Consider the following 15181-nt stretch of genomic DNA (forward strand, 5'->3'; position numbering starts at 1 on the left):
AGGTCGGTGGCGGCCGGCCGGACGGGGCCTCATCGGCGGCGCCGAAGGTCGGGGAAAGGTGGAGGGGGAGATGGGGATTCCATTTTCCCTCCTTTACCGTGGGTGGCGGCAGCGGAAAGGGGCGGCCGGTGTTGGTCTTCGGGCGGCAGCGCACGGCTTCGGTGGTGGCTACTGGCGGCGGCGGTTGGCGGCGCGCAGGGGCCTAGCACGGGCGGCGGTAGTGCTGGAGGATGGGGTGGGGAGATGGCCGGGCGCCAGGGCCTTTTATAGGCCGGTGAGAGGGAGGTGGCCGGTGTTGCGGTGGGGTCGGCGGTGGCGTGCACGGGCGGCGGGAGGCACCGGAGGGGGCCGGAGCGGGGCGGTAGGGGCCGGCGGCGGTGACGTGGAGCGGGGCCGGGGCGTGACGGGCACGCCGGCGGTTCGGGCCGGGGGTCGGCGCGGGGCGTCGCGGGGCGCTCCGGTGGGGCCGGGTGGCCTGGCGCGGGCGCTCCAGCGGGGCCGGGTGAGGCCTGGCTCGGGCGGCCGCAGGGGTGCCGCGCGGCCCGAGGGAGCCGGCGCGGTATGGCGCCAGGGGGAGGTGGGGCGCCGGGAGTAAATGCGCCGGGGGGGCCGGCCAAGGAAGTGGCGCCAGGAACCAGGAAGAAGAAAGGAAGAAGAAAGAGAAGAAGGGAGGAGGAAGAAGAAAGAAGAAGGAGAAAGGAAGGGAAAAAAGAAAAAGAGAAAGGGAGAGGGAAAAAGAGAAAAGAAAGGGGGAGACCAGCGGCGATCGCGGCACGCACACGGTGTCTGGCGATGGCACGCGGCGGAAAATACGGGCACGGATAAAAAAGGTAGGGGTCGGCATGGGTGCCGGGATGGCGAAATCGCCGGGGAGATTTTCGATTTCCGGGAGCTCAACGATAAAAAGATTTTAAAGATAATTTTTAACGGGTGATTTTAGTTGGTGATTTCCGCGGATGTTACACCAACTGCTTGGAGTCGGGCTGGTCCTCGGCGCCCTCCGTGAGCTGGACCGCCGAACCCTTCGTGAAGGTGATGGCTGCGGCGTACTCGCAGCACTCTACGTCACACTCGTACACCTTCTGGAAAGACGTGCCAACGGTGATGACCCCGTTGAGCCCCGGCAGCTTGAGCTTGAGGTAGGTGTAGTTGGGGATGGCCATGAACTTGGCGTAGCATGGCCGCCCCAAGATGGCGTGGTAGGTTCCACGGAAACCTACCACCTCGAAGTTAAGGACCTCCTTCCTGTAGTTGGAAGGAGTCCGAAAGTGACGGGCAGGTCAATCTGCCCGAGAGGCATCGCCTGTTTCCCCGGCACGAGCCGTGGAATGGCGCCTTGCTGGAGCGGACGCGGGTGCGGTCGATCCCCATGGCATCGAGAGTCTCGGCGTAGAGGACGTTGAGGCTGCTGCCTCCGTCCATGAGCACCTTGGTGAGGCGCGTCGTGCCGACAACGGGGTCGATGATGAGCGGGTAGCGTCCTGGCTGCAAGACACGTCCCGGGTGGTCGGACCGGTCGAAAGTGATGGCGAATCCCGACCAGTCGAGGAAGGCTGGTGTAGCAGGCTCGGAGTCGTAGACCTCGCGGCGCTCCAGCTTCTGGCGGTGCTTGGAGTCGTAAGCCGCCAGTCCGCCGAAGATCATGAAGCAGTCGTCCACCTTGGGGAAGCCATCTTCCTTCTCTTCACCATCCTTCTTCTCCTCGTCGGGCTTCCATCTCCGGTCACTCTTCACCGGGTTGCCTACAAAGTACCTCTTCATGAGGTTGCAGTCCTTGTAGGCGTGCTTCGTGGGGAACTCGTGGTTCGGGCACGGCCCCTCGAGCAGCTTGTCGAAGAAGTCGGGGGTGCCCTCTGGGGGCGGCTGTCCCTACTTCCGCTCAACAGCACCCACAAGGGGAGCCTCGCGCCGCTGCTTGTTCTTCTTCTTTTTCTGACGGTTGGAGGTGCCCTCCTCGACGTCCTCCTCCCGCTTCGCCTTGCCCTTGGAGCGGTCGAAGATCACTCCGACAGCCTCTTCGCCCGAGGCGAAGCTGGTGGCGATGTTGAGGAGCTGCTCCATGGTCCGAGGGCCTTGGCGCCCCAGCTCGTGGATGAGGGGCCAGCAGGAGGTTCCTGCCAGGAAAGCCCCTATGACGTCGGCGTCTGCGACATTGGAGAGCTCGGTGCGCTTCCTGGAGAAGCGTCGGATGTAGTCCCGGAGGGACTCGTCTGACCCCTGGCGGCAGCTCTGGAGGTTCCAGGAAATGCCAGGGCGCATGTACGTGCCCTGGAAGTTTTCCACGAATATCTCCTTCAGGTCGTTCCAGCTGCGGATCTGACCCGAAGGGATATGTTCCAGCCAGGCTCGCGCCGAGTCGGCCAGAAAGAGGGGAAGGTTGCGGATGATGAACAGGTCATCGTTCGCCCCACCGGCCTAACATGCAAGCCGGTAGTCACTGAGCCATAGCCCGGGGTTTGTCTCCCCGGAGCACTTGGCCACATTCGTTGGCTACCTGAAGCGCAGCGGGAACGGCGCGTTCAGGATACGCGCGGAGAAGGCCTGGGGCCCTGCCGGGTCGGGGCTCGGGCTGCGGTCTTCTTCGCTGTCGTAGCGGCCGCCACGGTGGACGTGGTAGCCGCGGTCCACCCCCTCCTCCCTGTCCGCACGGGAGCACCTCCGCGCGTCCAGGGTGTCGCGGGCGTCGCGGACAGGGCCGACGCGCCGGTGGACGGATTGAGCCCCGCCTCCTGCGGGCGGCGGTGTCCGTCGAGCGGGCGCGGCCTGGTTCGCCCTAGGAGGAGGCTGATGGACAAACTCCCCCCGCCTCTCAGGGGGTGCGGTGGGTGTTGCCCTGCTGGTGTTTTGCCCGCGTTGCCGGGACGCGGAGCTCTCCGCCTGTTGGATGGCGGCGCACTCGAGCATGTTGCGCACCTCTTGGTGCGCCTGACGCTCCTCGGGCGTCGCCGGCTCGGAGAGTCGTCGGAGTAGGGCTGCTGCTGCGGCGATGTTCTGGTTGGCGCGGGCGAAGAGCTGAGGGCGATCTTCATCCGCGCAGATGCGCTGCTGGACGTCGTGCGCCCGTTGTCGTGCCCCGCCTCCGTTGCGGGGGCGCTCGACCTCCTGGCGGGGCGCCGCGCGCGCCTCTGGCGGTCGGGGTCGCACCGGGGCTCTGGCAAGGGCTCCAGTCGTAGCCGTGGCGCGCGGTGGGGGAGTCCTCTGCCTCCCTTCGGTGCCGCCATCATTGGACCCCTCGGAGTGCACGTTGGCCATGAAGCACTCGCGCGAGGGGTGGTGGCTCCTGTTGTTGGAGCCGGCGTCAGAGGTCGTCCTCACCACGCCCACGAGCTCGTTGCTCGTAGGCGGCACTGTCATGGACCACGCCAGGAGACAACCGTAGGTCGCCACGGCATTGCACAGCCCGAAGGGCCGCCCCTCCGAAGGAGGCCGCTCGACGCGCGCCCGGCCGCTCGCCGCTATCCCGACGGCGGAGCCAGAGATGATGGGGCGAGCGGGCAAGACGAGGAGAGGGATCAACTCGATCCCCTCCCCGGTGGTGAGGAAGTCCAGACACCCGAAGCGGACCAGGGAGCCCAGAGCGAAGCTGGCATCGTGGGAGCCCAGAGCGAAGCTGGCATCGTGGTTGGCCATCTGAAACCGGTGATGTACGCACAAAGGTCCCCTACCTAGCGCACCAACTGTCGTTGTCGTGATTAGCGGATCAAGACTAAGACTAGTAAATTTCTTTTATGCGCGTAAGGCTTCGGATGGTGGCGTGGGAAACACGGGGTTTAGACCGGTTCGGGCAAGGAAAAGCCCTACGTCCAGTATGGGGAGTTGCTCGTGTTGCCCACGCGGGGTCTGTAGTATGGGTTACCGGAGGGCGAGAGAGGGAGCTGGTCCCAAGTCTCTTGGGTGTGCACTGATGTTCCGAAGGAGAGTGTGTGTGTGTGTGTTCTGTTGGCTTGAGAGAGTCCCCTGTCTCAGGGCCCCCGGTCCTCCTTTTATAGCGCAAGGCGAGCTTGGGGTTACAGATGAGCCAGGCATGAGGAGAAGTAAAAGAGATAAGCTAATTCAAGTAAAATACAATACAAGGGGAAGGACCAAGTTCCAGGGCTGCCGCCCCCCACTCCGGCCTTCGGCTCCTGTCAGCGCGTCCGCCAGAAGCGCGTCCGCCAGAAGAGGACGGCTGCCTTCAGATCCTGTCGACGATCTCCCTGGTGGTCGTTGCCGCTAGGCATGATGATGGTGTTCGGTCATGGCATCTGTGCCCGTCGGGGTAGGCGGGTGATCCTGTTATCTTGCTGATGGTCCGTGGGACGCGGACGTCGCGTCCCTGTCGTCGGATGCACGGGGCGCGAGAACGGGCGGGGCTTCCTCCTGTGCCAGGCGGCGCAAGCCATGAGTGCCCTGCAGCAAATCGGGGAGAGCCGCGACCACTGTAGCTTGTGCTGTGCGGTCGTGCATGGGTACTTGTGGCGGGTCGCATCGGGGGCACGGGTGCCTTTCTACGCGCCAGGGCCGCGGCGCATTTATGGCGAGATCGACAGGGGGGCCACGAGATCCGCGCTCTTATCTTGCAGTCTGCGTCCGAGGCGGATACTTGTCTTGTGGGCCCGGATGAGTCCGACCCCCTGCGCCCCGGGTCGGGCAAGGCGGAGTCTTGCAGCGAGGGGTCGGGCGCTCCCGACCCTGGGACCGTGGGTCGGGCGAGGCGGAGTCTGGTTATCAAGGGGTCGGGAACGTCCGACCCCGGGGCACTGGGTCGGGCAAGGCGGAGCGGGGCTCTCCCCTCCCATTTTGGGTCGACGGCAGTCTTCGTTACCTCAGGTGGGCCTGAGCCTTCATGATTGTTGTTTTAATGGGCATTAGAAGGTCGTTAATATTCCCCGACAACACCATTCACTGGAATAACAGTTTCTCTTGAGCCTGGGTGAAATGGAAGTATGATGAGAAAACAAAAACCAAAGAAAGTGACCCAAAATGATCTCCCTGTACCGGACACACGTCATAAAAAAAGGGTATACGATGATGGAACCAAGAAAGGACGCTCGATGCAACATGGGCTAGCAAGATTAACAGGGCATGTCGGCTTTCTACGATATTCTAATGTGGGGGAACGAACAGTTGCTGAAAAGTACAGTAGCTGGGCATGTTCAGAACAGAACAACGGGGCGATAAGCTACTGGCCGGCCTTTTTTCCCAATGTAAAACGCCTCAAAATAAGTTCTGGGAAATTGCAAGTTGACCAAGAAACATAGCATAGCAAGACAACAGCAGGGGGCGCTGTGAGATGGACGAGCACTGGCTTGCTCACCGTTCGTGATAAAAACGTGTCCTCACCTGGCCCTCCAGGATGTTTGACATGCCTGATGCCTCCATGATTGGGGTTAATGGGAAGGGAATTTCAGCTATGCGCCTATGCCCACTTTCAGATGCTGTGTGTTTCAGGACATGTTGTGTTTCAGCACTAGGCAATAAGGTTTGTGCCCCAAGGGCCTAGCTCCCATCAGGCACATGCCCTTGCCATCTGCCCATCTCCATCTGGTACCACTGCCTTCAGAAGTTTTCCCTTGGAGAGATGGGTCCTGATTTTAGGAGTGCATTCTCCATACACAAACTGACAAACCTGTACAGTGAATTGGTCTCCTGAAGTTCTACCAGACACTGGTGTGAAGATAAGGAGCTACAAGCTACAGCAATCTTTCTCATTGAGGTTCCACCGGGCCCAAATGAGGCCTCTCTGGTTCAATACAAATACAGCCAACAATACTCTGCACAGGAGGAATTCACATGATCACATCCGCAACGACAAGACCATACAAAGAAAGGAAAGGAGGAGGATACAGCCCGGCTGATTCATGACGGGCGCTTGTGCGGTGTTTCCAGCAGGCTCATTTGCCGGAGAGACATTGGATCCTCCAGGGATGGCACCGCCAGCCTCTCCAGGTCCTGGTGCAGGTGCTGGAGAGTACGACCCATGGTTTACAGCAGTTGGCAGTGCCGTGAGAGGAGGAAATTGATGTGGTCCTGCAATGATGATCGAAACAATTTTGAGGCATAGAATACTAGTAAAGACTGAAATAGGAATTGATGATGCATTGCGCCAGGTAAATGGAACAACAGCATATATGAAACGTAGACTTCAGTGTGTGGCATACTGCCGTACAATGAGAACAAAGTGAAAGCTTCACCAATATGTCTAAATGTTATTTGATCAAATTAAAGGTGAGCTTGATGTGCTTAATGCCTTAATCCATATTTTATCAATGTTCCGGAAACATGGTCTGCATAAGCAGTGGTATATTTTTTACTCATGATCTTTTCCTTCGACATAAGTATGATCAGGAGGAAAATGCCAAGTATCTGTAAAGCTGCTGGCTTCGCATACTGCAATTGTTAATTTAGTTGAATAACCAGCACTTGATTTACTCCCTCCGTTTCAAATTGTAGGTCGTTTTGACTTTTCTAGATACATAGATTTTGCTAGGTATCTAGACATAACGTATAATATCTAAGGTGCATAGGGTTGCTTTGGTACTGCCTCAAATTAGTATACAAAATTTTAAGCAAGGTACTTAGTGTTAGGCAAATTTGGTACCAACTTAAACAAGATTAAAGGCAAAGTACCTACAAAACAAGGGGTTCATCTTGAAGATTGGAGAAGGAGATCGAACAATTCAGAACTATGTTTGATTCAAATCCAAACCAAGGGATAGGCTAACATACTGGGACATCAATATCTTTCTTTAAAGTTGCAATCACACATCAGATCCATTCTTTATTCTACAGTCTCTTTAAAAAAGTTGGTGCACCCTAAAAAGGTTTATAGGTTTTGATTGACAACATTTCTTGATGGATCTCTCAAAAAGCGCAGCTCTGGACAAGTCAATGTGATAAAAAGGAACTTTGAACAAAGGACTAAAATTTACTGCAGCAGCACTTCAGTAGCCAAATAAATATGAAGCAGACTAGAAATGAAGAAAACAACAATTACCTGGGCATGTGGGTTGAAGACCAGAGGATAGCCTGCACATAAATTGTAAGATGTCATCACCGTTGAGTTCCACTCAGATAGAGCAAAAACATTTGGGATATGTTGCTTACGATGTTGCGATGGTTCCATTAACATAGCCACCATAAATGCAAGACGAGACACTGCAGCCACCACTGGTGGGTTGTGCAGTCACATTCCCAAGGATTAGACTGCTATTGGGGCATTGCATACTTGAACATGATGTTGTTAATGAAGCTGGCGCTGGCGTGCAGTACAAACTGTAAGGAAAAAGATGGGCTTATAGTGCAAAACAGACTGCTGCAAGAAAATTGCATTGAACAAAAGAGATCATAGCATTACTTGAGATTCTCTGGCCCACAACTGCACTGCACACAGTTACCAGCAGTTAGTGCATAGGTCCCATTTGCCACAAGCAGTCCGTAGTCTGAGGCAGAGCTAGGAATTGCTGATGCGCAAGCTGATCAAGGAATAAATAGCCGTCATTAGAAAGGAAGTATTGATCAGCCGAGAGGACAGAAAATAAGAACACTCAACTATCATTATTGAATCAATCAGCAAAACAGATGGGCATCCATGAAAGTGGAAGACCCTTCCATCAAAAAAGAAAAGTAAAGATCTATCAACAGAACATTTTGATAAGCCCTTTCAGCTAGTGCACTGAATACTATATTCACTCAAAGCAGCCCCTGCTAACATTCATGAACCACGGCAAATTAAAATGCTCGCATCCACAGAAAAGTAATCTTTCAAAACATAGCAGCTGCAAAGCGTGTCTTATCCCAAGCCCCCACCATGGACCAGCTTTATGCAGTAGTACTTTAAAGTCATTTCTGCATCCTAGGTTTGTAAAATCCAAAGGCTGACAATTTCTTTACAGAGCCTAAACTAACAATGTAACATCAAACTGAACCTTTACAGAACTACACCTTGAGGCACCCACAAAGGTTAAAGGTGTTAACCTATTAATAACCAAAAGCATAGTAATCCTGGTTGGTTATTAGCGAACTGGACCTCAGCATAACTTCAAACAGTATACGAACATTTCAATCTATAGTCAAGTTAATGGGAAACTGGTGGAATGTTGCCCAGTGAATCGTATATCAGATTCTCTTCAGATCAGTTAAATGAAATTCTATCAAATTGCCACGACAATTTGTTCAAATCTCGTTGCCAAACTGCAATCCAATGTTAGATTGTTTACCGGACAATGGTATGGCGAGGATGTCACCGGGCGCGACAATGGGGCTCCCCATGGCGTTCACATTGCTGATATCCGTGACGGTGGTGGCGTGGCTGGCGGCGATGGACTGAGCGGTGTCCCCGACCCGGACGACATAGGAGAGGTACACAGCGGGTAGGTTGTTGTCGGTGGAGTTGAAGCAGACGCAGGGGAGCGGGATGACGAGCTTCAGGCCGGGGGCGAGCGGCGCGTCGGGGTCCTCCGCGGCGAGGCCGTTGGCGGTGCGGATCTGGTCGGCGGACGGGAGCCCCGCGAAGACGACGTCGGCGACGTTGCCAAGCGTGTCCGAGGGGCGTGTGGCGTAGCGGACGGCGACGGACTTGCGGACGCCGTCGGCGCAGCCGCAGCGGGTCGGCACGCGGAGGGCCGTCCCCGCGGGGAGGATGCGGTTGGCGGCGCCCGGGGAGGCGAAGTCGAGCGCGTTGGCGGCCAGCACCGCCGCCGGGTCGGCGTCGAAGAGCGCGGCCACCTCGGAGACCTTCATGTCCGCGTACAGCGTGTACCCCAGCAGCGCCGGGCACGCGTCCGCGCCCGAGCACGGCTCGATCGTCGTCTTCGCCGCCGCCGCCGCGAGGATCGCCAGCAGCGCGGCCGCAATCGCGGGCGCCGGCGCCAGCATTTCGGGCCCGAGGGTTTAGGGTTTGGGCTTCGGTGGCAGAGGAATGTGGGGAAGCTCAGCTCGGCTCGGCTCGGCTCGAGGTCGGGGGGGGCTCTCCACTGTGAAGTGTGAACTCGGGAGCGAACAGCGAACTGTGTGGGGGGAGTAGGTGAAGTGTGCGGAAGCGTGGGAGGGCGCGTGGGTGTGTGAACAGTCGATGACTGGGTGGGGTTGTGCGACTCGGGCCCACGTGTCGGTGAGATACTGGCTAGTTTGGTCAACATGCGAGGACGGGGACACTTCTTCTCAGGGAGACGTTGCGCTTGGAATACGTGGGCCCTGTGCGGGGACGGGGGGACAAATGTCTCGTGACCAGGTCTACGAACGCTCTATCTGTGGGCCACACCTAGGTCCACGTGTCCTGCTTGCCCAACGGTAACGTCGCCGCCGAGCGAAACTGACCGAATAGGCCTTGGGCCTGGATTGGGCCAAGTTTGGAGTTTATATTGGGCCGGATCCAACGGATTCGCTCTCTTTCTTGGAGAAAATTGCAAAAGCTCCAGTAGCCCTTTCAGTCGATCTCGATTTTCCGCAATGTTGAGTTTGCGGGCGCGCGCTGCAGCGCCCCGCGGCGCGCGACGCGGAGGGTGGGTCCCACGCCACCTCGCCGTGTGCTGGCCCGCTGTGTTTTTTTTCCTTTTTTTTCTTTTCAATTATTTTTTCTATACCAAATAAATATTGTATATATATATATATATGTAAGTTATGTGCATAAATATTTTAACAACATTATCAAAAGTTATGACAAATGTTATGCGTATAAGTTATGTATATCATGAAAGTTGTATTATGAAATTTATCACCTAAATTATTGTTAGGGAAAAAGTTATGCGAAAAATTGTACACATAAGTTCTATACGCTATTGAAGTGCTAAAAAATTATCTCATAAATATTTATATTATAGAGTTATGCATCGAAGTTACGTGTATAAGTTATGATATTTAGAAAATGGAAAGTTGTGGGATTTAAAACTTTTCAAAAATGGAAAGTTCAGGGAAGGGTGGGCTTGTCTGGATTCGCTCGCCAGGAGGGCTCCCAGCTTCGCGCGCTAATTAGCACTGCCCATGATTTTCGCCCCTATGTGTTTTACTTTTTCTTATTTCAATATTTACATGCAGAAGAGAAATGTGCAAACTGAAAATTATGTTTTCCTGCCTATCCCTATAGGAAGCACTCTTTTCTATGCATTTTGGAGGAGTTTGAAAATTAGTTAAAACGTTATGTCTTCATTCCTTTTGAGAAGGCCAACACGACAGATGACGCACTCTCCCCTTCTCTGCTTTAAGGGCCCATCTCTCTTTCCTTCGGGGTCTTTTTTTTTTTTTGAAAACGATTCGTAGCCTTTTCTGTTCTGTATTTTCCCAATTCCCCTGTTCTCAAATCATGCACTCCAAACACAAACTTGCAAGACCATGTGAAAGTTTCTAAGATTTTTTTCCCAAGTAAGTTTTATCAAGATTTTGGTTTAACTCCAACCTAATTAAAGAAATTACCATGTTAAAAACTTCTTTTTAATATGTGCAGGATCACAGGATCACTGACTGATCACACCCATGCAAGAAGAGCCAGCCAAGCCTTTTGCATCCAGAGAATAGTTCATTCCCGCTCAACAGAGCTGCTCGAGTACACGCTTAAGTACCCGGCAACAGTGGCACATTCCTCGCGATCGCGAGAGTTACCAAAAAAGAGAGAACCTCTCGCAATGCTATACCACTACTGTCTGGTTCTTAGGCTCAGCAGTGCGCTAAGCAGGGGAAAACTAAACCCCCTCGAGCACAAAACACTTTTGCAATGGTCTCATCACTACCTCATCGACTCTACGGGGTTCCAAAATTATTCACTGCTGAATCGGTTCAGTAGCTGCAGGAACATAGGCTGGGGAGATGATCAAGGGCGACCGAGGTGATCGCGCGCCTTGGTTAACAATGCGAGGCTGTCAGGTGATTCAAGCTTGAGACGTCGAACAGCTCCATGAATCTCTGGTCAGTGATCCTCGCTTTCGCAGCGGCAAAGCGGTGGTACTCGTCGAAGACTGAAGACAAGCACCACTTCTGCAGCTTCCTCAAGCACCCGACCAAGCAGCCAGTTCGGTGCTGCAGATGTGAAAACATTCAGCAGTTAGTTCAGGATCTGGAACACAAAGTTGTTTTCTTGGGAAAACGGATTCAAACTGTAAATCCGAAGCTGGTCGTACCTTGCCTCTCTTGCAGTGAATAAGCAGGGGTTGGTTTCTTGGGTCTGCAATGAAAATAACAATGAAGGAGTGAGATTTACAATTCTGTGGTGTGCAAGATATTCATTCTATAGAAAGATGCTGGATGCAGTACCTAGGACAACTTTCAGCGCCTCCCGGATTTTTTCATCAGGGATGGTGACGAATGGTTCCTGCAGCAAAAGCATTTCAGGCGTTATCAGACCATTCATGAGCTGCTTCAGGACTTTGAGATGAAACAAAAAAATTCATACACGCAGACTGTCAGCTCTACCAAGAATCATATAGTATGAAAGAAGTGTGACCTACAAAGTTAGGCAATAGCAAATTCTAATTGCAGTTAGAACAGTCAGGTCTCCTACAACAAAAGGTTCTCTTCCAGTCACTGCCAACAGCAGTCAATTTTCTTATCCATGTGCCACTAGAAGTCTAGAAGGTCATGAAGAAAAAAAATCAAGTCCAGAGATTTACTGAGACACGTTGGTCGAGAATATACTGTCATCCGACTAGGATCTTGTTAGATGACTGGACAGAAATGCAGCAAGGTCAGTAGAGGTCAGAGAAGATTTAATACGACCACTTCATTGAAAACTGACAGATGGGTGCTCCGAATTCCAGCTTTCGGTGGTTTCAAGCAACTGGGCCTATAATAATTAACCAAAGGAAAAACGCAACTTTGCCATGCCTACGAGGTGTCAAAGTTTTCCTCATAAAAAAAAGTTTTTCTCGCAAACATAAAAGGAAAAAAGGATTTGGAATGATGTAAACAAAGATTTGGAATGAGGTCAACCATCCTGATGCGCGTGAGGGCTTATTTTTATCAAGGAGTACTTTATGCAGCACTTCTTGCAGTTAATGGCCTCCAAAATATGGGTAGACAATAGCAAACCGTGGATCATAAACGAGTATGAACGGTTTACCCAGCAAATCATAGCTCCTGAACAGCAAACAAACAAAGCAGCCAATTCATATGACTGACAAACTACTCCCAACCATTCAATGAGTTGACATAGCTTTATTCCTGTCGTCCACTTTTGCATCATGTCATGGATGATTTCACAGTTCAAACAATAAAAAATGAGAGACGAAATAATTATGAAGAATGAAATTTTCAGAGATTACAAGATGGCCAATATTGACCAGCTTCCAAATAAAAATGGATATCCCGCACAAATTAATGCATATTTGATCAATTGACATGACTTTCCACCGATACTTTCATCAAAAACTGGTGGGCACCACTTGACCAAAACCAGTCAGATACCAGTTTCTACAAACTTGGTTGGCGTATACAAGTATATGATACAATGATGCATTAATAAATACAGAAAGCAATAACACCTCAAAATAGCCATAAATACAGCTTACAAATATTTTTCTGCTAGTATATATTCCCCTTCAAATAATTTTTCATATATGAAAAGTTGTTGAAGTTATACAAGTCCTACGCATCCAATCTGTGCATAGGTGCATAACATAAGGATATTCTAAATGAGGGTGAAGATACATTTGAAATACAATGACATTTGTGATTCAGGACAACAGAAAAAAATGAAAAACAATCCCACCTATACCTACATGTATATTTATACAGACATTTAAAAATTTACAAGACAACGAGATCAGATGCAGAACATGGGTACAGTACTTTATTTGTATTCTAGTAAAAAGAATTCAATTTATTGTCCATGCTTGGATTCATCTGGAGAAATCTATTTTTCTCGAAACACTTCATCAGACCCAGTCCGGTAGTGCCATTCCTCTCATCAGCAACAAAACAAGATCCTGGATAGCGATATGTATGGATGCACATTGTGCTACCATTATGCAATGTGTCAGTGTATCTATTCCTAGGCATCATCAGCATAGAGAAAAACTACAAGGCAGCTTTCATGCCCCTTTCTTATTGTGCATTCACCATCTTCAGACGTCAGTGCTGAAGTTACAGGCATATCATTGAACTTTTCTCACAAACTCAACGCAGATGAATTGGTACGCTTCACATCAATTCATGTATGCTACAAAACCATTAGCACTCAGATATTTGCAGTCAGTTTTGGGCCTTTGGCAGCTTAGTGACCCCATAGTAGATCAGGCTGCCAAACACAAAAGAAAGATGAATAGCTCAAGGTGTTGAAAAACAAAACGACTCATTGTTTTCAGGTAGCAAAAATGTGAAAGTATTTTTCTTTTTCAAAAATTTCAACTTCAACACCATCAAAAGAAACATCCCAAAAGTGGAGAAAAAATAAGTATTCTCAACAAGAATTGCTTGTTTGTCCCTCTGGAACCAATGGAGCTGCCCATAAAAAGAAGGAAGGAAATAGAACAAACATGATTGTAGGATACGAACATAACGTTGAGCTGCTATACATAGGAGATAGACATGGCTATCGAATTGAGCTGCTCACACTGAGGTTCCTAAATGAAAATCCTTGTATCAAAGCAGTTGCATGATTTACTATGCACAAACAGTAAAAAGAATCACGGAAACAGGAAACTGAAAGAGGAAAAATAAATAAGCAGTTCACAAAAAGAAATGAAAAAGAAATAGAAAGAAAGGCAACACCGCGGATATGCTCCAAGCCAAAAGGGGTGATGCATACACGCTGGTAGCCTTGTATTCACAGGAACGCAACAATAAAAAAACATTTGAGAATATATGGAAAAGAATTGTTTAGAATCTGCAGCACAGCTGGCTTGATTAATCAAAGCAATGCTGAAAGGGACCACTACCGATTGGCCGTGAATTTTGAAAATTCTCCAGATAGGACTAGGTGCCTAGTACGTGAAGAGGATTTTTGGACCCTTTTCTGGCAAGTCAGTTGCACTAACAAATGAATTTTCACTGAGTAAAGCACTGAAATTGTCCCCAAAATCATCAGTGAAAGCGCAACTACTAGTACTAAATTATGATGCACAAGAGGACATGATCAGCAACGTCGGTTCGGGGCAAACAAACTGTGCATCATGGATGTTACCGAAAGCAACTGTATTTTAATCCGTCCACAGTAATTCCTCGTCTCCAAGGATTGCCATTAACCAACAACCGCAAAGCAGCAGAAAATTTTGATTGAAACCAGATGGTCAGGCTGTTAATTGTCTCGTTACCTTGCGCCCCTCGATTCCGAACTGGTGGAGCCTGATCCCGTTCTTCTCGAGGAACTCCATGTTCGTCTCCGGGTAAGGCTCCGGGCACAGGTACCTGGCGGCGCAAGAACGTTCAGAGCCGCACGAGCACGCAACAATTTCCGCGGTAACTCGAGGAGACGGAAGAGAGCGAAAAAGGGGTCCTCACACGATGGAGCGGAGATTGAGGGACTTGAGGAACCGGAAGTTGGTGGTCTCCGGGAAGCCGGAGCGGAAGATGCCTTCGTCGACCATGGCGAAGTTGAGCGGCGGCACGAGCGCCGACTCGTCGCACGCAGCCGCCGCCGGGAGTGGCGGCGGCAAGGGGCAGATCCTCGGGGGCTTCTCGTGCTTCCACAGCTCCAGGCCGCTCATCTCCATGGCCTCCTCCCTCTGCTCCGCCTCCAGGACCCTCTGCTTGGGCATGACCTCCAGCTTCATAGCTTCTTCGCTCGCGCGGGGCGGGGGAGGGGCCAGAGCCGTAAAACCGAGGCGTGGTGGTGGTTTTCTGTGTGTGCTGTGCTGTGTGGGAGCGCTGTGAGCGAATCGGGAAGGCCGGTTATTTATAGGGGAAGAAGGCGAAAAATATAAGATGAAAAGTTTTTTTTTAGATGAGGTTGGAGGAAAAGCTGGGTAATAAGGTTTAAGGGTTGACGATGATTGATAGGGAGTGGTGAAATTTTGGGATAGAGAGGTGATCAATGGGGTTATATGATTTTGGAATTCAATTGGAATGGTTGGTTGAGTTAATTGTGATGCATCATTCTGGCATTGAATTTTTAGAGAGGCAGAGATGATTTGATGTTGAAGCACTTAATATTATTAGATATTGAATTTTATAAGATGCTTTAGAACGGAGAATTATTGGCCTATGAGATTTTCACGGTCTACAATAGTGCGGTAGTTGAAAGTATATTTATGGAATTGACACCAACCAACATTCT

The 15181-nt window shown here is 51.2% G+C and overlaps 2 protein-coding genes across 2 annotated transcripts; both read right to left on the minus strand.

Moving 5' to 3' along the window:
- Positions 1 to 5652: 5652 nt before the first annotated feature.
- Positions 5653 to 9105, minus strand: LOC101783221 (lysM domain-containing GPI-anchored protein LYP6). The gene is made up of 5 exons (XM_004964861.3): positions 8199 to 9105; positions 7337 to 7454; positions 7087 to 7254; positions 6977 to 7008; positions 5653 to 6009 (listed from the first exon to the last, which is right to left on the minus strand). The coding sequence occupies exons 1-5, from the start codon at positions 8854 to 8856 to the stop codon at positions 5777 to 5779; spliced, it is 1209 nt and encodes a 402-aa protein (XP_004964918.1). The 5' UTR covers positions 8857 to 9105; the 3' UTR covers positions 5653 to 5776.
- A 1351-nt stretch (positions 9106 to 10456) lies between these two features.
- On the minus strand, positions 10457 to 14787 carry LOC101783627 (probable tyrosine-protein phosphatase At1g05000). Its single transcript, XM_004964862.4, has 5 exons — positions 14407 to 14787; positions 14220 to 14313; positions 11224 to 11281; positions 11091 to 11134; positions 10457 to 10989 (listed from the first exon to the last, which is right to left on the minus strand). The coding sequence occupies exons 1-5, from the start codon at positions 14676 to 14678 to the stop codon at positions 10816 to 10818; spliced, it is 642 nt and encodes a 213-aa protein (XP_004964919.1). The 5' UTR covers positions 14679 to 14787; the 3' UTR covers positions 10457 to 10815.
- Positions 14788 to 15181: the final 394 nt, after the last annotated feature.

This window comes from Setaria italica, chromosome IV (genome assembly GCF_000263155.2).
Source record: "Setaria italica strain Yugu1 chromosome IV, Setaria_italica_v2.0, whole genome shotgun sequence".
Classification (NCBI taxonomy): domain Eukaryota; kingdom Viridiplantae; phylum Streptophyta; class Magnoliopsida; order Poales; family Poaceae; genus Setaria; species Setaria italica.